Source organism: Ascaphus truei, chromosome 10 (genome assembly GCF_040206685.1).
Source record: "Ascaphus truei isolate aAscTru1 chromosome 10, aAscTru1.hap1, whole genome shotgun sequence".
In the NCBI taxonomy this organism is placed as follows: domain Eukaryota; kingdom Metazoa; phylum Chordata; class Amphibia; order Anura; family Ascaphidae; genus Ascaphus; species Ascaphus truei.
In genome coordinates, this window is record NC_134492.1 from 54,545,465 (window position 1) to 54,569,831 (window position 24,367).

At 42.4% G+C, this 24,367-nt stretch overlaps 1 protein-coding gene across 3 annotated transcripts in view; it reads left to right on the plus strand.

The window, feature by feature from the left end:
* Positions 1-24,367, plus strand: part of LOC142503955 (complement factor H-like) — a 721,803-nt gene that overhangs the window by 644,477 nt on the left and 52,959 nt on the right. For 2 of the 3 annotated variants that reach the window (XM_075616958.1, XM_075616961.1), the window contains 2 exons: positions 2,374-2,571; positions 6,303-6,482. The exons of the other annotated variant lie outside the window; for it this stretch is intronic. In XM_075616958.1, coding sequence (XP_075473073.1) covers positions 2,374-2,571; positions 6,303-6,482 — 378 coding nt within the window. The remainder of the gene's footprint in view (positions 1-2,373; positions 2,572-6,302; positions 6,483-24,367) is intronic. 3 annotated transcript variants of the gene reach the window in all.

Here is a 24,367-nt window from a genome sequence, read left to right on the forward strand (position 1 = left end):
CCATCTAGTGGCTGTTCGCGCCAAAAAAATGGCGCGATTTTCAACATTTTCCTCTCCACCAAGCAGCTGGCGCTCCGCGGCCGGTGGAGAGGAAAAAAAAAAACGCGATTTTTTCCCCCACTAGTTTCAACAGCGCTTATAGCGCTTATAGCGCTGTTTGAAACTCTCCATATGCAGAAAGGCAGTTTTCTGCCCTTTCTGCATATGGAGAAAAAAACTCTCCAAAAAAGCTAAAAATTTTCCCCCTCTCCAATTCTGAATAGCGCTGCTCTCTGCATGAGGCCCTATATGTATAAAGTGTAATAATGCCATGTGTCATTTTCTGAGTTTGTGGGTGTCACGGGAAACCTGTACTTTTAACACCAAAAACCTTCCGGGATCACTATCACCAAGCACAGCACAAAAATAATTGAAAAAACTGAGTTTATTCTGTCAAGCCAGCAAATACACAAAATACCCAGTTATAACATACACTCACCAACTTGGGACCTGGGGGGGGGGGAGGACACTAGCCTCGACAAGGTGCAGGGACCTGCTTCAGTAGGTTTATCCTGTCCGCTTCACATCCTGGTATCCAAAGTGCTATTCGCTCAATAGCATCTTTGAATCTGCCGCCAGTTGCAGTTCCGTCAAGCACATAGGATCTCTTTCAAAATCCCACTAGCTTGTCTCCGTAAGATGAATCTACATTGCAGTGCTGCCCGGCTCTTTACATAGCTCCCGTGAGCTATCTTTAACATTGAGCAGGCGCCGGCAGCCAATCACAGCGTGAACCGGTAGCTAACATCCAATCCCAGGCGGGGGCTTGACGGAGGCTTGTCTGGCCATGCCAATCAGAGGTGGGGGCGAGCGTACTGTAGGTACTCAACTCCACCCCATGAGGACGGGACTGGCCAAGAGAAACAGCACCTGCGAGGCTCAGACCCGGCAACTGATTCCATTAGCCAGTTCTATACCTCCCGCTGGGTAGGCACTTCAGAGTCTGTGTAATACAATGGGCTTTACTGTTCTTAGAGCCCTACTCCCAGATCTGATCAGCTGCCTTTCACCGCTCACCATAAGTCCTGGCACATAGCTGCCCCCAACCTTTGTCCCAATCCTATAATTTCTATGGAACAGCTCAGCTAAATGATTTACTGAGTCTCCTTCCATAGAAATGTATACTTACAGTCACAAAGCACACTTTACCTTTACAGGGCTAACACCCAAATCACATTATATTACAAAGCTGGCTCACTAAATTGGGGGAACTGCTTTCACAGGGAATAAAGTGCTTTTAGTGATATTTACAGACATAGGGCATTTTATATCATACATTGGTTACAATTACACACAGGCTATTTTACCTTCTATTATATACCTATTATTATTTCCCTGTTCTCCCCCAGATATAAAATACATGGGGCCGAAATAAGCCTCACATAGACAGCCAGTTTATATGGATTTGGGGCAGCCAGCCAGACTTCACCTTTATTATGGACGACTGGCTGCTCCTCCCGTCACATTGGGGACTTTATGTGAATCAGAAAGACCATACCAGAAATCAGGGGCTGGGTGTACAAATTAAGGGTGCATCTTAATTATGGAACCAGGGAACATTAACCCTTTGAGCTCTGGAAGGTTTGTGGCAACACACAAACGTGATGTTGGGGCAATGGCACCCCAAGGTGCCAATTCTTATGACATTGTACAAATGTCTTATTAAGTGGCGCATGGGTGAATCTGTTTGAGTATATACTGTACTGTTTAGGGGAATAACAGCGAATGGGCCTAACCCCTAAAGGTATCTCCTTCGTGGATGTTGGGGGTGGTGGGGGGAATTTTACATTATGAATTTCAATTGGGAAATATTTCAAGGCCGTGGTACAAAATTAACTGCTGAGCCTTTTTAAAAATAAATTATTTTAATTCATGTGGAGATGAGGAGCTTAAAGAAATGCTCTAGTACCAGGCTAGTAATATAATTAAATCCAGATTATAAACAAACTGGGTGAGTTCATATTCATACAAGCAATTGAATGAGTATATCCATGAAGTCTACTCAAAATACAAGTAATCCCTGAAAACAGAGGATACGTGATGTTGTCACCAACCCTCTATTTCATTGGGAGTGTCCACTTCAAATGAGAAAATGTTATACTCACAATCACCCACTTCAAAGACTGGATAAGACGTGCAGCTGCTGACAAAGGATCCAAGTAGCGAAGTAAAAGTTTTGCACAGCCAAAAAGAACAAGGAGAGGGTCCAAAAATGCAAAAAATGATTTAATGGAGAATCAAGGCATAGAGAATAACCACCTACGCGTTTCGAGCTATATGTTTACTTTGCTACTTTTAATTCATGTGAATGTTCTGCTTTGTACTGTATCTCAGAGCCGTGCACTGCAGGGGAGAGAGAGATGAGAGCAAATAATATACAACTGCGATGGACAGAGGACAAGAAACTGTATTCTGAACACGATGATGAAATGATATTTGGATGTTTAGACAGATTTGAGCCATCTCCATCAGCGGTGTTCAGAGTAAAGTGTAATAGAGGGGTGCTGCTTTATCCTAAGTGCATCAAGAGAGGTAAGTAACACCGCCTGCAATTGTAACATGTATAGAAGGTTTTCCTATTTGCAAACGTAGATAGAATTTAAAAGAAATACGATGTTATTGTAGCCCTCTTACCCCCACCCTAAGTGAGATTGGGGTGTGTAGGTGTATCTGACTACTTCTAGTGTGGTGCTATACCTGTCTGGTAAACAGGAGATCCTGAGTTCAAATCTCAGCAGCGCCTCCAAATGTAGCCCTCTTCCCCCCCCACCCCCCTAAGTGAGATTGGGGTGGGTAGGTGTATCTGTCTACTTATCAGTGTGGTGCTATACCTGTTGGCTCACAGGAGGGCTGAGCTTCCGCCATGGGGAACCTGGGGCATTTATACTAGGGGTACTTACTTCCAACGATGCAGCGCCTCCACCTGCGATGGCTCCCACCATAGGGGGAGTGGTTCCTCGCAGGACAATCACAATAATCGATACTCACACAGATATATATATTAACTAGGGACTTTACTCAACATGCAAGAAACAGATCACAGCAATATCAACATCATAACCTGTGTCCCTCTCTAGAGGAGACACTTACTGCGTCGCGCAGGACGCTTCCCAACACTAGGTGATCCCACCCAGTGTTCCGAGAATCCCCACCCAATGTCCCGCACTCTAATAGAGAACGTGGGTGACTGCGCAGTCACTAATTAATGTGTTAGGCCTGTTGGTGCACATATATTTTGAATACCTTCCGAGCACTCCGATGCTCGGGCCTGCAACACTCTTCTCAAAGGGTCAGACGTGCGATGCATCCGTCTGATCCTATCCAGGTACTTCTCCAGGAACCCCAACGAGGGTCCCACCGCTTCACGTGAACACAACCGTCTCACGGTAAGAGCAACCGAATCACGGGAACAGCAACCGCCGCTATCCCTGTCTATCCCTAACTAACCCTAACGTGACAGGAACCCTAACCTAGGGCCTGTCCCTGATGAACCGCAACCTGGGGTGGCTTGGGGAAAACTCCTAGGGCCTGCGGGGTAATAACCTGCCCCACTCCCCTAACTCATCCCAGTCCTGACACTCACTGAACCCTAACACTAGCAGCTACGCACTAGCAGCTACGCACTGCAAACTTTGGAACGCGTACAGCAACTTGCTGCACACTAGCACTATGCCTTCTTGTCAGGCCTCACAGCCCTGCCAGCCGTGATCCTGACAAGACAGCACACAAACACGCACTAAGGGCAGCGTCCCTATCTGGGCCGTCCCTCAGCACTTACCCACTAACCTGGTGGGGAGTTGGGGCCTTACTTGGGATGTGGGGACCTTACTCGATGCAGGAGCTGCACATGCTCTCTGCACCCTTCCTTCCCTCACAGCTCCCCAGCTCCAACTGCCGTTCTCAGCGCGCGAAATGTATCTTATTGCTCCCTCTGGAAATCCTTGGCCCCTATTGGCCACCTGGAGGCACCTGATGTGCTTGCCCCTAAGCCTCATGGGAGTTGTAGTCCCGTGGAGGCTGCAAATACATTGGGGCCGCGTGCGCGCCTTTCCTGCGCCTGCGCGAACTACCAATGGCCGCCTCACTGTTTCCTGCTCTGTCTCTGCCCTCGCGCGACTCTTCCCTGCCTCTCGCAGCCTCCCTCCTGCGCATGCGCGAGCTAACTGGGCCGCCCGGGACTCACTGCGCATGCGCGAGTCTCTCTGCAATGGCGGCGCCCTCCTCGCTAGCCGCCGGGACCGCAGCAACGCGATCGCGGCCTTAGCAACGGCCCGATCGCGTCCCCGGCAACCAGCCTGCTCGCGGGGATAGCAACCTACTCCCTGCTCCGGCCCCCACCTTTGGAAGCAGCCGTCGGGTCCGTCGCTAGCTCCGGCGGCACCCGCGACCGTGCTGCACCAAGGGAGGGGGGTCTCAAGGAGCTGCTGGAGACATGGGTTACACTATAATAAGACCGCGTGTAATTCTGAATTGCACACCAGAGACTTACAGATGTAGTGAGACGAACTGTCCATAGAGCTGCTGTCAAAAAAGCAAAATTGTGTGGCTCCGGAGACTGTGTCTTCCTTGGCTACACTGCGGGGGGTCCTTGGTTGTGAATAGGGCCCGCGTTAATCCTCTGACGCTGGGACCCCACCGCGGTCGCGCGACCACAGCTTGCCCGGTGCTGCAATCTTCTTTCCTATATCTGTAAATACGAATTTCTACAAAACATCCCTGAATAAGAAAACAAATCCTTAATTTCAGTGCTAAAAATCTCTCTATTTCATGGAAGTCACAGAGCTAAGTTGAAGGGGCACTGCTCATTCACAAAAAGAGGTGCTGGGACATATTGACCAAAAATGTATCAAATGTAAAAAAATATTCAAAAAGTACTAGCACATGCATTCTGTGACGGGGGAAGCGTTAGATCTTGACAGCACGGGGCTTCGCGCAACCCCCCTTTCATCCAGGCTTACGGACCAAGCATTTTCTGTTACAAACACACGGAGACCGCATTCATATGGACTGTGCTTGTTTATATACTACTCCTACTGCTGTCACTAGAGGAATATAAATCACATGTATGAGGAGTTCTCTTGAGCACCAGATTGGGAGCTGGTTCTAGTTCTATTTTCGAAGTCACAGAGCTAAGAGAAATCTATTTGCAGCCGGGCAAGAAGAGATCAGTTCTCAACAAGTGGAAATCCCTTTCTCGTTTTGTCATAATGTTCAAAGACTGCAGGACAGTGAGACTCTCCGACTGCAGCTTCGTCTTGGACAGTACAAACCTGACCATTACCCATTCCCGTTTTCCACGTCACTTTGTAGACAATAGCAGTGAGAAATGGAAAGTTTGATGCTGTTCTAAAGAAAGCGGAGGTCAGAGCGATTAAGCGTTTACTCCAAGGCATCATAAAGTACATTTTAAAAAGGATGCAACCTGCTTTTAAAGGAGCAATCCAAGCAATATCCTACATGTGTGGTTTTGTTTAAATAAATCAGTTCTGTAGCATTAGCCAATACTACTTTTTTCTTTTTTATTATTCAAATGTTGATGCCATTTTTTATTAGTTTTTTTTAATATACTGATAATCCTTTGAGTTCTATAGCAGGACACGCCTCACCAGCAGTGCAAGATCCTTGTAACACTTTCCTGTTTGTGATAATTTGTTGACAATATTCCCAGCAGTTTGAGCTGCAAACTGTAACAATAGATAATGTTACCTTGGCAATATAAGAATACATTGTAGCTGCCGAGTTGCACTGACTAAAGAATTAATAAAACGTGGCCATTTAGTGAACCCTGGGAAGCAGGATTTTGTTGTTAGATCAGATTAGAGAAATAATTGATCGGCAGCTTAGGTAATTAGTTTTCAATAAAGTTAATTAAAGGCGGCATATATTAAAAAAAAAAGGATTTTTTTAAAACCGTTTGGACAGCCTCAATTTTAAAAAGGATGTAACCCACATTTAATCTCTTTGTTGACAGAGGGGATAGAGGTACACAGCTTTGCCGCTGACAGAGAAAGGGTTAGGAGAGCACAGGTTCCTTTTACTATACAGATATATCCTTTCCTGTTACTGACGGTATCCCAGCTTGGTGTCCTTGTCACATACGTGTTGGGTTACATGTGTAGGTCAGTATATGTTCTGCTTACCATTGGTCGGCCTTTATAAGAATAGACTGTAGATTGCATTGGTCTCCTTGTGACACAGACACGGTTACATCTTGTACAGCAATTTGCTGCATTTTCCCCAAAAGGTGCCCTTTTTACTTGCAGGATCGTGCTTATTATCACAAGAGACAATGGAGACAAATAGTATCTTCATAAACAGAAGCACTGAAATTGAACAAGGAGAAACTATTGAGTTTAAGTGTAATGAAGGAATGGTGCCAGAAAATACCCTGACAGCAACATGCCAGAAGAAGACTATAATCTATCCCAAATGTACAACACGAAGTAAGTGTGTGTGTGTGTGTGTGTGTGTGTGTGTGTGTGTGTGTGTGTGTGTGTAGGTATATAAGCTATCCCAAATGTATCACAAGGTGTGTGTGTGTGTGTGTGTGTGTGTGTGTGTGTGTGTGTGTGTGTGTGTGTGTGTGTGTGTGTGTGTGTGTGTGTGTGTGTATACTTTAGCCTATATCTATACTTACTTATTGATCCAGAGGAAGGCAAACAAAAAACCCCAGTGTCATATCATCCAATGATATCTCAGAAGGGGAAAAATAAATTCCTTCCTGACTCCAAGAATTGGCAATTGGATTACTCCCTGGATCAACATCCTTCCCATTTTTACTTATTTGGTATATCCCTGTATAACTTTCCTTTCTAAAAAGATGTCCAACTTTTTTTTGAACATACAGTATCTATTGTATCTGCATCGCAGTCTCCAAGGGTAATTAATTCCACTCTGTAACGGCCCTTACTGTAAAGAACCCTTTCCTTGGTTGCTGGTGAAATCAGCTTTCCTCCAACCTTAAGGGATGACCCCGACTCCTTTGTACTGCCATTGAGATGAATAGTTCTTTTGAAAGCTCCTTGTACTGTACCAGAATATATTTGTTCTGTATATAGTTATCATATCCCTTCTTACACGGCTCCTTTTTAAAAAAAAAATATTTGCGTTTTTCTCATTTGTTCTTTTTATTGATTTTCTAACATTACTGATAAACATGACAGATTTCAACACATCTTTACAATTTTCCATGTTTAAATTTTACTTAAAAGAAAAAAAATATGAGTAAAAAGGTATAACTCAAATGCTCAAACTTAACTCAATAATACACAATTTTTAAATTAAATAATTAACTCACAGAATGTACAAAACATAACTTTAGTCAGACTCATATTACAGATGATAGGTTCAGATATACTATTCTCCTGTCTTGATACCCGTTTTTAACCTGGTTCTTTTCTCACTCTGTTTACCTCATCTATGACCTTGTGTAATTTGATGCAAGAGACTCCAGGATATGTGTGCGAAAGGAGGGTGTCAAGGGAAAAGAAACCTATGTGCACTCACTAATCACTAAAGAGGGCCAGGAAGCATTCAATTCTAAGGGAACCCCTATCATCCATGATACATACAAATGGGGTGATACTAGATTGTCCCTCTAAATAGGGATAGTGTAACTCCTATATCTCAATCCCCATTTATAAAAATGGGGTGTAGATGAACCCCTCATTTAATCCATTAGGTTGAAGTGTCTGTTAGTTGAATATCCACTGGCACTCCCTTTGCATTAGGTGCCTGTCCCAGTTCCCTTTCCTTGGACCCCACGGTATATGTTAAATTCCACTAACTGTGATGTAACTCGCATCACCTTTGTAAATGGGGATTGAGATATAGGAGTTACAATATCCCTATTTAGAGGGACAATCTAGTATCACCCCATTTGTATGTATCATGGATGATAGTGTGGATATAAACACCTTAGACTATGGACGGCTTCTACATATGTCTCAGAGTGATTGCTATTCAGCATTTATATCAGAAGCTGAGAAAGATCTCTTGATCCTGACATCTATAGGTCTTACCATATGGGGAACCAGGTATATAGTGGAGTCTTATACTCCTCGGATGCCGTTTTGACTTTTAGAGGCAGTTTCCTTAACTTCCATACACTCCTACAACCCCACACATACATCTACGCTATGATGATATTTACACAGGGCAAAGACAAAGATGGGTCCACTGTGTATTAATCACCGCATTTATGTGATCTTGTATGTAAACTTGTATGGTGTCAGTATAGAGCCATAACCAAATAGGCTCTATTACACTCCTAACATGTGTCACATATTGATGGGGTGATAAGACATTCATGTATTTTTAGATTCACACATAATTACAGCATTTAGGTGGTATAAATTTCTGTTATTTAATTACCATGTAGGTAAAGATGGATCCTAATTCCTACACAAAAGGAAGGGATTGACATAATAAGTATAATACAAACACAGACCTGACAGGCTCAGACACAGTGCAAATCACGAGCGAGTTATACTGTCCATTCTCTGTATATGCTTATGTGATTGGCTGAATAGGAGAACACACCCCTAGCCATGACACATAAGATCCACCTGGAGTGGCTGGATACCACTCCCCTTACCTTGAGAAAGCGCCTGGTAGGCGTGAAACGTGCGTCGGTTTTTAATGACGTCACCGTGATGACGTCATCAGGGAGCGCATGAGCTGAGCCCAGTAGGAGAAAGTGTATACCGCACAGCACTGCATGAGCACGAACCCGTGTCCCCATCAGGTTGTATTCCTCTGCTTATATGCCCTACGGCACGCAGGATACTTATTATCCCTAGTTAGAGGAGTTGTTGTGGTGTTGATTTATACATCTAAAGTATGACCTCTACACAGTTCCGTGGACACCAATTATATGCTGTATATGTGTACCTGTGCATTACTATGGTGTTAACCATTTATTTGACATAGGGACTGTGTCTAATTATAACTTGGTTGCATGGGTCTCGATTACATTTTGTTGTGTTCATTAGAGATGCTAGGTTCTTAGTGTATATACTGGTATACACATGACTGTATTTTCTACTGATATTGTACATATTCCTTATGTCTATCCACTATCAATAGAATCACACATATATGGTTAGGTTTAGACTTATTCTATGCTCTACTCATGCGCAATCCTTGTATTTTTTATCCAAGTATATTATGTCTCATTTTGCATGGTTGTTTAATAAAGTTAATTATAGTATATTAGTGAGTGGCTATATAGGGGTTCCCCTAGGATTGAATGCTTCCTGGCCCTCTTTAGTGATTAGCGAGTGCACATAGGTTTCTTTTCCCTTGACACCCTCCCTTCATGATTATTATTCCCGTGTGCACCCTGTCATTCTATAAATTGTGGATATATACAGTATGTAGGCGAGCGGTAGACATTCTGTACCCTATTTATTTGTGCGAAAGCCTGATATATTTTTCACTCTGTGGTAGGGAGTTCCCATTTTGTAAAGAAATTCTCAGTTTTTTGTTCCTTATTATTCTCCGTTTCCATTTTATCTAAGGTCATTAGCTGAGTGAGATATGTTTTAACCGTTTCCAAGTTTGGAGGGTCATACTTCAACCACTGCACCATTATACACTTTCTAGCTGCCAGAAGTATAATTTTAGTCCCCATTAACATCTTTCCAGCCCTCCATTTTACCAAATAAAACCGATAGTGATTCCTCCACAGTTACCACTTTTGTCATGTCATGTATATATTAGAACCTGGTCCCAAAAATCAGATATACAGATGCAGCGGCCATTATTCGAACAAATCATGAAATGGATTTCGAGATCTCCGCGTGATCCGCACAAGTTTTGCTGGGGCAGACTGTAATGGCCTATCGGATTAACACAGCAGGGGTCCCTTCTGTGTGAGTCCTACCGGGGTCTGCCTTTCTGTAATAGACGCGCAGTAAGACATAGGCTGAATCAGTCACTCCATAGAGATGAAGGAGAGCAAAGGATGCACTTCAAACTGGATAACTGTATGAAAAAATACGGGGCGAACTCCAGAATAAAATCGAGGGTTATTTATTGATAAATTCACTCATGGGTGTATACAGCAGCCGCACCAACGCGTTTCGTCCAATACAGGACTTTATCAAGGTGTATGATGATACAGGTAGCCACTAAAATATATAGCCCATAGATTCGCGCCAAAAAAAGTGCAGTGGCGCCGCGCGCATGCGCGCCGATGCCGTGTCACTGAGTCAGGACGTGATCACACGCCCCACCAGTCAGATCGGAGTGGAAGGTGATGTCAGAAGTGCGCGCCCAAAACCACCCTGCAACGCATGTTGCACATGTGCAACAGTGTCCCGGTGCACAGTCACAACAACACAACCCACCCAATGACTGGTAGAAGGGCAGGGAACCACGGCAAAGCCAGGACCCGAAAGCATCTCTAGGCGCATGCCCGTGCTGTCAGTGCACGTCCATTAGCCGGCATAGTTAAAATAGAAGAAGAAAAACTTTATTTAAACTCAAAATTGTAATATGAACAAAATGCTGCAAAATTCAAAAAGACAAAGGACAACAGTAAAAAAGAACAGAAATCTACAATAAATATTGGTCTCTTGATAAATAAAGAACATATAATAAAGAAAACATACAAATTGACAAGCACAGTCACAGTTATTCATAACACAATAGAATGTACATCTGTAAACTACTCAAAGATGGTGATATTTAATGAGTCAGTGTACATCATGTGAATATTGATATAAATCAAATGGCTGTGCCTGCCAAACGTGCACGTTTCATCATCAGAGAAATCAAATACAAGGTGGTATAATATATATATAGAAATATGTAATTTAAACAATAAGATAATACTTCATCACTAATTACTAATGGTGAGTTGTAATAATAATTAATAACCTCGTATAGGTTTCTTATGCTGAAGATGGATACAAAATTGTATAATGGATTGCAACAGACTTGTAATGTAATATTAACTTTAATATAGCTAAATATTATAAAGAATTAAATCTAATAGATGTTTGGGAAAATCACAGATAGAGTGATGCTAGTCATTGATGATGAGCAAATCAACATATTTAGCATGTTCACAAAAAATGGGAAAGATCCCATTCAGTGTTTAAACCATGAGGCATCCTGGTCCTTAATGTAAAGATCCAGAATGCCTCACGTTGGTCCAATTTTTGGACCCTATTGCCTCCTCTTGGCATAGGATTAATAAATTCTATACCTTGAAATTTAAAGTTGTGTACGCCACCTAGGGGACAATGGGTAAAATGTTTAGGAACAGGATGGTTAAGGTCTCCCTTGGAAATAAGTCGCAAATGTTCCATAATGCGGACTTTTAAATTCCTGATGGTTCTTCCCACATATTGGCTACCACATCCACAGGTGATGAGGTAGACAACATATGAGGATCTCCAATTAATGAATGATTTAATCTTATGTGTCCTCCCCGTCTGACTAGAGAGAAAACTGTTCGATTTCGTCATCTTAGTGCAAACTTTGCACAAATTACATGGGAAAGAACCATCAGGACCCACCCCCTGTGCCCCCCCCATAAATACAAGATTTATCCTTTTACATACAGGGTTCATAACGCAGCCCCACGCTAGTCCCCGGTGGGCTGGCAGGGCACCTGGACAGACCTACAGTTTACCAGCAGCCCTTTTTACACAGGTTCTGGAGGCCTGCTGGTGGATCCTGCCAGCACCATGGCCCCCAGGTGGTCTCCTTGGTTCACCGTGAGCCACAATTGGGTCCCCATGGTAGGCCCAAGGATGTCTGGGAGCCCCGGGTCAAACCCACAGGTGTCTGCACGGCCTCCGGTGGTTCCCTCGGGGGTCTGGGGAACTCACGGGTGCTCACTACGGGTCGGCGGTGCCCCCACAGAAGTGGGACCACACATCATCATCCCCGCAGACTACGGGTCCGCGGTGCCCCCACAGAAGTGGGACCACACATCATCATCCCCGCATGTGTCACCCGTGGAACCACCAGCCTGATACCCTTGGGATACCCGAGAATACCCGAGGTGGTCTCCAGAGGTCCCACGCAGAACCACGGAAGTAACCCTGAATGTAAAAAAAATAAACCTGGCCTATACATTCAATACATACACCCTCCCCCCCAACACCTACAGTACAATAATGTGCAAAATAACTATTATCCAGATATGGATAATAGATTAATTGCCCATTATTAAAAACATTAACTAGCATATACAAATAAATAAAGTACTACTGACCTCATCAATACGAAGTGTCCGACGCCAGCGCCTTCCTTCCTTCTCTTGCCCACACAAGACATAGCCAATACCAAGCCAATACATTGCAAGTACATTCAGATATCAATTAACCCCTTAAACACCTTATCGGATAATAACCGGCAAGGTAATTAAGGGGTTAAGCCACACAGGCACGATACACACCCTTCACCCATGAATTTGTACTGTGGCTTCATCATGCAACTATATATATATATACTGTATATATATATATACATACAGAGAGACAGAGAGAAAGAGAGAGAGAGAGATATATATATACAGTATATATATATATATATACACACGTTATATACACACCCATGATAAACCAATATACAGTACAAATAAATGTAGAAGGGTTATCAAAAGCATACTGCCCTACAACCAAACACTTCTCCATACAGACACTACATTAAAATCAATTTCCTTTAAAAATCCTAACTGATCTCACAATCTACTGTATATGATCACAAACCAATGAAAAACCTCACATTCCAATATATATGATGCATAAAATCTATGCACCATATACATTCTGCAAATGAATCAACCAAGTAAACAAAAATCAAAAGCCAATACATTGCAATTACATTCAGATATCAATTAACCCCTTAAACACCTGATCAGATAATAACCGCAAAGGTCATTAAGGGGTTAAGCCACACAGGCCCGATACCCACCCTCACCCATGAATTTGTACAGTGGCTTCATCATGCAACTATATATATATATATAGAGAAGAAATGACCTAGGCGCAAATAAGCCAGGAAAGAAACAAAGAGAAAAATATCATAGGGCAGTATGTCTGTTACTTTCAGAGTTAAGGTGGTAAGGTATACACTTACACTTAATCAGCCAAATAAAAGCCTTTAATCCACCACTGGGATTCAGGAACACTGCTGCTGGGATTTCTTTGCTGTTTACATGGATCTCAGACTCTCCACGACTGCTGCTTGCTTCAGGGGTCACCTTTTCATCTGTAGCTGCGTGTCTCCTTAGCATGGGATATAGCTCACCAGGGAGGGGGGGGGGGGGGGAAGGGGAAGAGGGACAATGGAACAAAAATAGTATAAAACCTTTTATTGTAAAAACTATCTAAAAAATATAACAAACAGTATCTCACTCACATGGTGTGAAATAATTTCAAGCAGTTGAGAGTTTGAATTGAGTCTCTCACACTCGTAGAGTAAGCTGTCCGGTCCACTGCACTGCTGCTAGCCTGGTTTACTTCCGCGTCACGTGCTCCGGCTCCAATTCTCGCGAGACTTCGACCTCCAATGACGTCACAGCGCTATCTCCACTCCGTTCTGCAGCGCGTCTCACTCTGCTCGGTTTGCAATGCCTGCAATGACTGCAGGGTCTGCCCTACGCGTTTCTCCTCTAGGGCTTCCTCAGGGGCATAATAGGAAGCCCTAGAGGAGAAACGCGTAGGGCAGACCCTGCAGTCATTGCAGGCATTGCAAACCGAGCAGAGTGAGACGCGCTGCAGAACGGAGTGGAGATAGCGCTGTGACGTCATTGGAGGTCGAAGTCTCGCGAGAATTGGAGCCGGAGCACGTGACGCGGAAGTAAACCAGGCTAGCAGCAGTGCAGTGGACCGGACAGCTTACTCTACGAGTGTGAGAGACTCAATTCAAACTCTCAACTGCTTGAAATTATTTCACACCATGTGAGTGAGATACTGTTTGTTATATTTTTTAGATAGTTTTTACAATAAAAGGTTTTATACTATTTTTGTTCCATTGTCCCTCTTCCCCCCCCCCCCCCTCCCTGGTGAGCTATATCCCATGCTAAGGAGACACGCAGCTACAGATGAAAAGGTGACCCCTGAAGCAAGCAGCAGTCGTGGAGAGTCTGAGATCCATGCAAACAGCAAAGAAATCCCAGCAGCAGTGTTCCTGAATCCCAGTGGTGGATTAAAGGCTTTTATTTGGCTGATTAAGTGTAAGTGTATACCTTACCACCTTAACTCTGAAAGTAACAGACATACTGCCCTATGATATTTTTCTCTTTGTTTCTTTCCTGGCTTATTTGCGCCTAGGTCATTTCTTCTCTACATTATCCATTGCGGCAAGTGTGGAGCCGCAGACCTAATTGGCTGCATTCAAGCAAGAATAGATTGTAAGGTATAACACCTCCTGTTTGACTGATTGGCAAGGGGTAGTTAATATTTTTACTACTACAACCCCACTAAGTGTTTGGAATTTGCGCTGATTGTATTCTGTTTTCTATATATATATATATATATATATATATATATATATATATATATATATATATATATACAGTATACAGTATATATACACAGAGAAATATATATATATATATATATATATATATATATATATATATATATATATATATATATATATACATATATACACAGTATATATATATATATACACAGTATATATATATATATATACACACGATGAACCAATATACAAATAAATGTAGAAGGGTTATCAAAAGCACTGTCCTACAACCAAACACTTCTCCATACATACACACTAAATTAAAATCAATTTCCTTTAATATTCATAACTGATCTCTCAATCTAAATCATCACTAAACCTCTGAGAAGCCATTTAAACAACTTACATTCCAATATAAATGATGCCTAAATATCTATGCACCATATACATTCTGCAAATTAATCAAACATGTAAACAAAAATCAATTAGCAATCATTATTTACATCCCTAAACAATTCACACTAGATCCCGAACAATAAAACCATTAACAAATTCACGCCTAGAGCAGAACAATTAAGCCTTTGAAAAAATATAAGTACCGACAAAAATACAACCTTTACAAACCAAGCCTATCCCTGACCTTCCTCAAACACACAATACAATACCAAGGAATACATCTATCTAATTTTAAAATACTTTAAACTCACAATAAAGCATACAGTAGCAGCATACACAAAATAATTTAAAACACATCTAATCCAGCTTTTAAAACAACATAATTTCTTACCCTGTACTGTACTGTATGTATATATCTCTCTAGACATATATACATACATACATACAGTGGCAAGAAATGATATACCACAAAAAAAAAAAATACACATGTTAAAAAACCTTTTGAAAAAATTAACAAGTTAAATAAAATACATTTCTTTACTGTAGTTCACTTACCATTACTTGCCCCCACCGACTCCCGTTGCGCAGCTTACTCACGAACCAATCCACGATCAGGAACCCATAAGATAAAAAACCATAAAATAATAAACATTCTAAAAATCCAAATCAATCCACGGATCTTCTATTTGTAATCCATCTTTATCTTCATCTGTGTTCTTCTTTCTTCTATCTCCTTCCAGCGGGGCGGGGCGGGGTCTTCTCCCCGTCTGCGGCCACGCCCTGGTCTTCTTTCTTTCCCGGAGGTCCTTCCTCCACGGCGTCTGGCTTCAAAATGAGACGACATAGGCTTTTAAAGGCCTATGACGTCACATTTTGCGTCATGGTTCCCACGGTCCTGATTGGGCCGTGAAAACCATGTGTTTTGGCCGACAAAAAAAAATGATGACGTCATATGATCACATGGTATGGTAGCCAATCAGAGCGTGGGAACTCCATCCCTACTCTGATTGGCTCTGGTATACCATGTGTCAGGGGCTTGGGGGAGAAAGGATGTGACGTCATGAAAACCTGTCACGTGGTACGGTAGCCAATCAGAGTAGGGATGGAGTTCCCACGCTCTGATTGGCTACCATACCATGTGAGGGCGGCCATGTGCCTTTTCATGACGTCATCTTAAAGGCAATTGAAGCAAAGCCATTCTGATTGGCTGTGCTTTCATTCCCTTTAAGTGACGTCATCATTTTTTTTTTTGTCGGCCAAAACATATGGTTTTCACGGCCCAATCAGGACCGTGGGAACCATGACGCAAAATGTGACGTCATTGGCCTTTAAAAGCCTATGTCGTCTCATTTTGAAGCCAGACTGAACTGCAGCTTTAACTCATAGATCCAGTAGGCTTCACGTCTGTTCATTTGTTTCAACTTTTACCACCTCTCCAATCAGGTAAATAGACCTCAATAGCCTGACAAATCAAACCTCTAAGGTTTTGGTTGTGGTGAACTAAAAAATGATGTGACACTATGTGTAGTGAGTCCTTTACGGATATTGTACACATGTTCGTAAATCCTTCTTTGATATGTTCTTTCTGTTCTGCCTACATATTGCCGGCCACAGGGGCACTACAATAGATAGATAACAGACTCAGATTTACATTTGATTACAGAACTGATCTGATATTCCTTAGTGGTCACATTGGATTTTAATGTTTCACTGCTAATACTGTACTATGTGCACACGTTGTGCATTTGGAACATACAGAGAAACCCCTTTTACAATTTGAATAAACTTCAATTGAATTCTTTTTCTTAAGGGGACAACTTGGTGCTAGTCTAGGTTTTAAATTGCTAGCTTTTAAAAAAAAAAATCGAGGGTTGGGGAGTTAGAATCTGTGAAAGTGTAGTGTCCTGGAGCAATATAGGCCAATGTCTTTTGGGGGCCATCATATTGTGTGATAAATTATACAGTATTTTATCTTGTGCTCCTGGAGATTCCTGCTTCCTCTTATATTCTAACAGTTTGTCTCTGTCCATTTGTTGAACAAAAGCGAGTGTCTCCTCAAGTTTGTCGGCAGGATATTTCCTCTCAACAAACTTATTTTTCAGTTCGTCTGCTTGTCTCGCAAACACCCCATCACTGGAGCAATTACGCCTAAAACAGATGAATTGACCCTTGGGGATATTTTTATTCATTGGGGATTGTGGTGACTATCCGGCAACAGATAATTATTCGCTTGTACCGATTTGAAATAAGTTTGAGTGTGGATATTGTTGTTACTTACACACAAAAAACACACAGAGTGCCTGCTCAGCCTACCGAAAAGAAAAATAACTTTTGCTTTCTAGAGTGGTGCTATCAGAGTATACACATATTGGATTACACGACAGAGAGAAAGAACCCTATGAGGACGCACACTGATTATTCAAGACATTACTACATCTATATTGATTCCCCACAGCTGAGCACTGATTTCGGGAACTCTGTGTCTTTTTACCTGCTGACTTGCATGGATTAGGCTTAGAGATTGCATATACCTGTTTTTTGCTTGTCTTGAGTAAAAACACAATATACCTTATTGTCTAACTACTCAGTAATCCAGTCAGGATAATTATGGATAGGGCCACTGAGTATATCCTGGATTTACTTCATTATTAACTACATATGCACACCTGCACATCAGGGGTGTAAAAGGGTCTGAGTGTGTGTCAATAGGTTTTAGTGTCACTTACCTGCACAGCAATTGAGTTGGTGCATATATGTCCTTCTGAGACACACCTGTTTATCTTTCAGATACCTTTATGTACATGGTGTAACATTCAGCTGTATAGTCCACCTGACACAGGCATACCAGTATATTGCCACTAAGGTACAGCAGACCCGTACAAGGAATCTATCTGTATACTACAACGCACTTGCATCTGCATAGATTGTACTATACATACTTTGGAGTTGTATATGTTTGCATGATAGTCACATGCTGTGCTAGCGCGCTTTTTTATCTGTGTTCACGTCCGTATCTTTTGTAATTAATTAATAAAATGTATTTATTTTTCTATTAGAGTTTAGTGTGCGTCCTCATAGGGTTCTTTCTCTCTGTCGTATTGTTGTTACTTACACTCATATTTAGGTTCAAAAAATTAATTTGTTCAGCATCATATTGACAAATAAATTTCAGATTTTTGTTATTCGTATTAAGATATACAGGTAAACCCCCGTTATAGCGCGACCCGTTATAACGCGAAATCACGTGGCTCCCGTTTAAAAAAAAAAAAAAAAAAATTTTAATTTTATTTTTTTTGGGGGTGGGCATAAATTGGGACAAAACATCCCCCCCTGCTCACAGCCCCCCCTTGCTCAAAGTACACACCTGCTCACAAAGTACCCCCCTGCTTACAGTACCCCCCTCTCTCACAGTATCCCCCCCTGCTCACAGCCCCCCTTGCTCAAAGTACACACCTGCTCACAAAGTACCCCCCCTGCTTACAGTACCACCCCTCTCTCACAGTATCCCCCCTGCTCACAGCCCCCCTTGCTCATAGTACACACCTGCTCACAAAGTAACCCCCCTGCTTACAGTACACCCCCCCTCTCTCACAGTATCCCCCCCCCCTGCTCACAGTACCCTCCTGCTAAAAATACCCCCCTGCTCAAATAGTAACCCCCCTCCCTGCTCAACCAGTAACCCCCCTCCCTACTCACTGTAATCCCCTTCTCAAACACTTCTCAAATTCACTTCATCTGTTCCCCACTTCTTCTCGCCGGCTTCATACAGTTCCTTTGCGTCCTGCTTAGCGAGTGAATCGTCCACGCTGCTCCCCTGGTCTCTCCAGGCAGTTGACAAAGACACCAGAATCTCTCGAACATGCCAGATGTGTCGGAGCAAATATCATCCTCCAGGCTCCTCGCATATTTGATTCTGTAGGTCTCGTTAATGCGCTTGATCTCATCAGGAGAGCGTGAAGCCAGAATCTCGATCAGACACCCCTCACGTGCACGTGCGCTGTACGCATGTGCCGTGTGTGCGGCTTGTGTGCGGCTCATGAGATGTGGGCTGCCTGTTCCCCCTGCTCCTCTTCGGTTCCGGTGTGTAATGACCCAGCAGGGTCATGTGATGTCACGGCATGGCAACGTGACCCCACGGGGTTATTTGACACCAGTAACCATGGAGATGCAGTAAAGGTTAAACATAAACATGACATTAAAGTTTATTAAAAGGATTAAAAATTTAATAATAATTAACACAAATTAAGTGATAACATATACTGTATATTACAACAAAAAGTACTGTATGTAAAATAGAATAAAACATTGTAATAAAGTGACACCTAAACAAACCACTGACCCCCTCTGCTCATGGTTATCTCTGTCATTGTTATCCTACAACACACTGTCCTGTCTGAGAGCTAGTAAAATACTGTACATACTGTACTCAGGTAGTGTACTTAAGCCCTCCAGATCAGTTGTTAAAAGTCTCAGGTTTTCAACACTAGGAAAAGGCATACTGAAGACCCCTGGCAGGTAGACATGGCGGAAACTTCAACCAAACGTAAGATGTTTACTGTTCAAGAAAAAATTGCTGCGCTTGACAGAATAAAATCTGGAGTCACGCAAACCAAAGTGGCTAGAGACCTAGGACTGAATGAGTCTACAGTTCGCGGATGGAAAAAGGAGGAGGAGAAACTTCGTGATGCAGTTAAATCCATAGAAACAGACAATGGACTGAAGCGTAATCCTTTGCGTGAACCTAAAGACAGCCAGTTGGATAAAGCTGTTTTTCAGTGGTTTGTCCAAGAAAGATCCGAAGGCATGCCTCTGTCTGGACCCCATCTGCAAACGCAAGACAAAAAGTTTCACAGCCAACTTCACGGCAATGCTTCAACCTCCTTCGCGGCAAGTAGTGGATGGCTAGATCGCTTTAAAAGGTGACATGGAATAAGGAAAACCGCTATATCAGGAGAGATACGGTCAGCTGACGATGAAGCTGCATGCTCGTACCCTGCCCAGCTTCAGAAGATAATTGAAGATGGTGGCTATACCGCAGAACAGGTTTATAACTGCGATGAGACCGGACTGTGTTTCAAAATGCTACCGAATACCACTCTGGCCTGTAAGAATGACGACCAGCGTACACAAGAATTTAAACAAATGAAAGACAGAGTGACTGTACTTTTTTGTGTGAACCAAACTGGAAATCACAAACTGAAGCCACTTTGTATTGGCAAGTTTAAATCGCCGCAGTGCTTCCACCATGTGAATATGGGTACTATGCCTTTTGCGTATGACTTTAGCAAAAATGCCTGGATGACTGCCAGTATTTTCGAAAGGTGGTTTCATCAACAGTTTGTACCAGAGGTCCGTAAAAACTTACGGCAACAAAGGTTGGATACAAAAGCTTTGTTGTTACTTGATAACTGCCCTGCACATCCCCCGGCCGATAGCATAATAAGCCGAGATGGAAAAATAAGGGTCAGCTACTTGCCCAAGAACACGACATCCAAAATACAGCCACTGGATCGAGGCATTATTGCAACCTTTAAGATGAACTTTCGGAAAACGCTGATACTTCGAATAATCACAAGTGATGAATCAGTTATGTCATTTTTAAAGAAAATGAATCTAAAAGAAGTTTTTTATATTGGTGGTGAAGCATGGGAAGCGGTCACACAAATGTGCATTTCGAAATGTTGGCGAAACATAACAGGTGCACGTCCGGTGCCGGCTAACGTTGAAGTCGCCAGTGACAGTGAAGACGATGCTGACTTTGAGGGGTTTACGGAGGAAGAAGTCACCGCCGCCAATCTGTTATTTGCAAACTATGTGAATGAAGGCCTCACAGAACAGGAAATGGCCAATGCAGAACGAGTACTGGAACCATTCCTTGATACGGAAAGTGGGGCTACAATTGACTCTTGGGTCGATGGGGACAGCAGCTGTCCTACTCATGAACATATGACGGACTCAGAAATCATTCAAAGCCTTAGCAGTGAAAATACTGATTTGGATACTACTGAAGACGATGAGGACGAGGAACCAGAGCCGCCACCAAAGATCACAGAGGCGCTGGTAGGATTACAAACAGGACTTAAATTTCTAGAGACAGAAAACATTGATTCAATTACAATCTTGCAATTAAAAAGAATCATTGAAATCGTCAAAAAGAAGAAAAGAGATGCACTGAAACAGACAACCCTCGATAGTTTTTTTAAAGTGTAATCTCAAGCTGTTTTTATTATGTACAGTACTGTATGTTTTTTGTTGTACAGTTGTTACATGAACACAGAGTGCATTACACGGTTTTCACTTTAATTAGGAATTACAGCAAAATTGTTAATGTTCAAACAGCAATGTACAGTAACTGGAATGTTACATGTACTGTATAAAAGCAGTTTCAAGTTCAGTATGTGCTGTATCTACAGTGGATACTGTATGTGTTTTTGTGTGTTGAGCAAAAAGTTATTTAACGTTCAGTACTTTATTTACAGTATTTATGAGAAATGAACAACACGATAATTGGTGTTTTAAATGCATCAATAAAAGTGTTAATACTGTACAATTGTGCATTTTCTGTATTTTTTCTTCTACTGCTGAGGTTTTAAACACACACCGACACACTGTCACACACACACACACACACACACACACACACACACACACACACACACACACACACACACACACACACACACACACACACACACACACACACACACACACACACACACACAATGACACTAACACACTTACACACACTTAAACACACCCTTACACTAACACACTTACACACACACACAATGGCACTAACACACTTACACACACTTAAACGCACCCTTACACACACACACACACACACACACACACACACACACACACACACACACACACACACACACACACACACACACACACACACACACACACACACACACACACACACACACACTGGCACTAACACACACACACTGGCACTAAAACACTTACACACACACACACATACACACACACACACACAATGGCACTAACACACTTACACACACTTAAACACACTTACACACACACTTAAACACACCCTTACACTAACACACTTACACACACACACACACACAATGGCACTAACACACTTACACACACTTAAACACACACACAATGGCACTAACACACTTACACACACGTAAACACACTTACACACACTTAAACACACCCTTACACTAACACACACAATGGCACTAACACACTTAAACACACTTACACTTAAACACACTTCCACACACACACACACACACATACACACACACACAATGGCACTAACACACTTACACACACTTAAACACACCCTTACACTAACACACACAATAGCACTAACACACTTACACAAACTTAAACACACCCTTACACTAACACACTTACACACACACACACACACACACACACACACACACACACACACACACACACACACACACACACACACACACACACACACACACACACACACACACACACACACACACACACACACACACACACGGCACTAACACACTTACACACACTTAAACACACTTACACACACTTAAACACACCCTTACACTAACACACTTACACACACACAATGGCACTAACACACTTACACACACTTAAACACACCCTTACACTAACACACACAATGACACTAACACACTTACACACACTTAAACACACACACAATGACACTAACACACTTACACACACTTAAACACACCCTTACACTAACACACTTACACTTAAACACACACACAATGACACTAACACACTGGCACACACAGACACACACTAACACACATACTGTCCACCCATACAGTCTGTGTAGTGTTTAGTTATAGCCATGAACAGCGCATGTGGCTGGATGTGGAGAGCATTGCACATGGCTCATGTAAACAAAGCAGGGATGCCACAGTCTCTTCTTTGAACCCCGATCCCATGCACATGCGCAGTGCGATCGTAACACAGCAGTGATATGCTGGGCATTCCGAACACTGACAGACACCAGGAGCAGAGCTGCCAGATGCCAGGTAAGAGATTTGTGTGGTTGCCGCTGCCCCACCGGGTCTGGGAATGCTGGGAGAGTTCTCAGCTTTCCCTCCGGCGGACGCGGTTGCACTTAAGCGGTGGCCATTTAAAAAAAAATTGTGACGGCCATTTTGTTTTTTCGCGACCCCGTTACTAACGCGGTGGTCTTGGGTGGACCCCGAAGACCGCGCTATAACGGGGTTTAGCTGTACAATGAATGTATCTAATAATTCCAAACTCCCATCCCAAATGAAAATGACGTCAACTATGTAGCGCCGCCAGAGCACCAGATTTGCACCAAGGGGGCAGTTGTTCCAAATAGCCTCCTCCTCCCACTGGCCCATAAACAAATTAGCGTAACTCGGGGAAAATCTGGTACCCACATACCTGCAAATAAAACTGTAAATTAAAACAAAAATAATTGTGTTTATATTGCATACTATCTAAAAGAAATGATTTTTTGTGCAGAAGATAAAACTAAATCCCTATCAAATGCTTCATGTATTGCCTGACATCCCAAATCATGATCTATGATGTTGTACAGAGACGTAACATCACCTGTTACCCATACATAGCCAGGACGCCATTCAACATCACGCAGGATTTGTAGGACGTGAGTGGTATCACGTAAATATGCTTTTAACTGAACTATTAGTGGCTGTAAATAAAAATCATTAAACTGAGATAAATTAGATGATAGTGATTGAATTCCAGAAATAATAGGACGACCTGGTGGTTCCTGTAAATTTTAGTGAATTTTAGGTATAATATAAAATAAAGGTAAACATGGGTGAATAATATTAAGTTATTCATACTCCTCCTGCGTGATTGCTTGAGTGGCTAGGCCTTTGTCTAATAAGGTGACTAGTTCTGTGTGAAAAATGTTCGGAGGGTTAGTGCAAGGGGGAGGTAGGTAGTGGTGTCCTCAAGTAATCTTAATGACTCCTGGACATAATACGTTTTGTCCATCACCACCACTCCCCCCACCCCGTCCCACACACATTTTGACTGGGATATTAGTTTGTGACTGTGTGATCCGCGTCTGTTTTTAACTTGCATGTTATAGTTTCTCTTTGCTTTTTCTTGTTATTTAGTCCATGATCAATAAACTTTTTGTTTTATTATTTCTTATGTGATCAGAGTGCTTGTGCTGGGATTTCTCTGTCTTTCTTTTGTGTATATATATATATATATATATATATATATATATATATATATATATATATATATATATTTATACTAGCTGATATACCCGGCTTTGCCCGGGATTGCAGGGGCGGGATGGTGGTATCCTGAAGCTAGGGTCATGTATTGAGGTATGAATAGCTTCAGTTAGCTTTAACTAATGTCTTCCCTCTTCCAAAGCATGACAAGTCCTTAATGTCTTTCTTAACTTTTTTTGCAGAAGTAGAAAACAACAGGAACTTGTAGGTGTAGTGTAGGC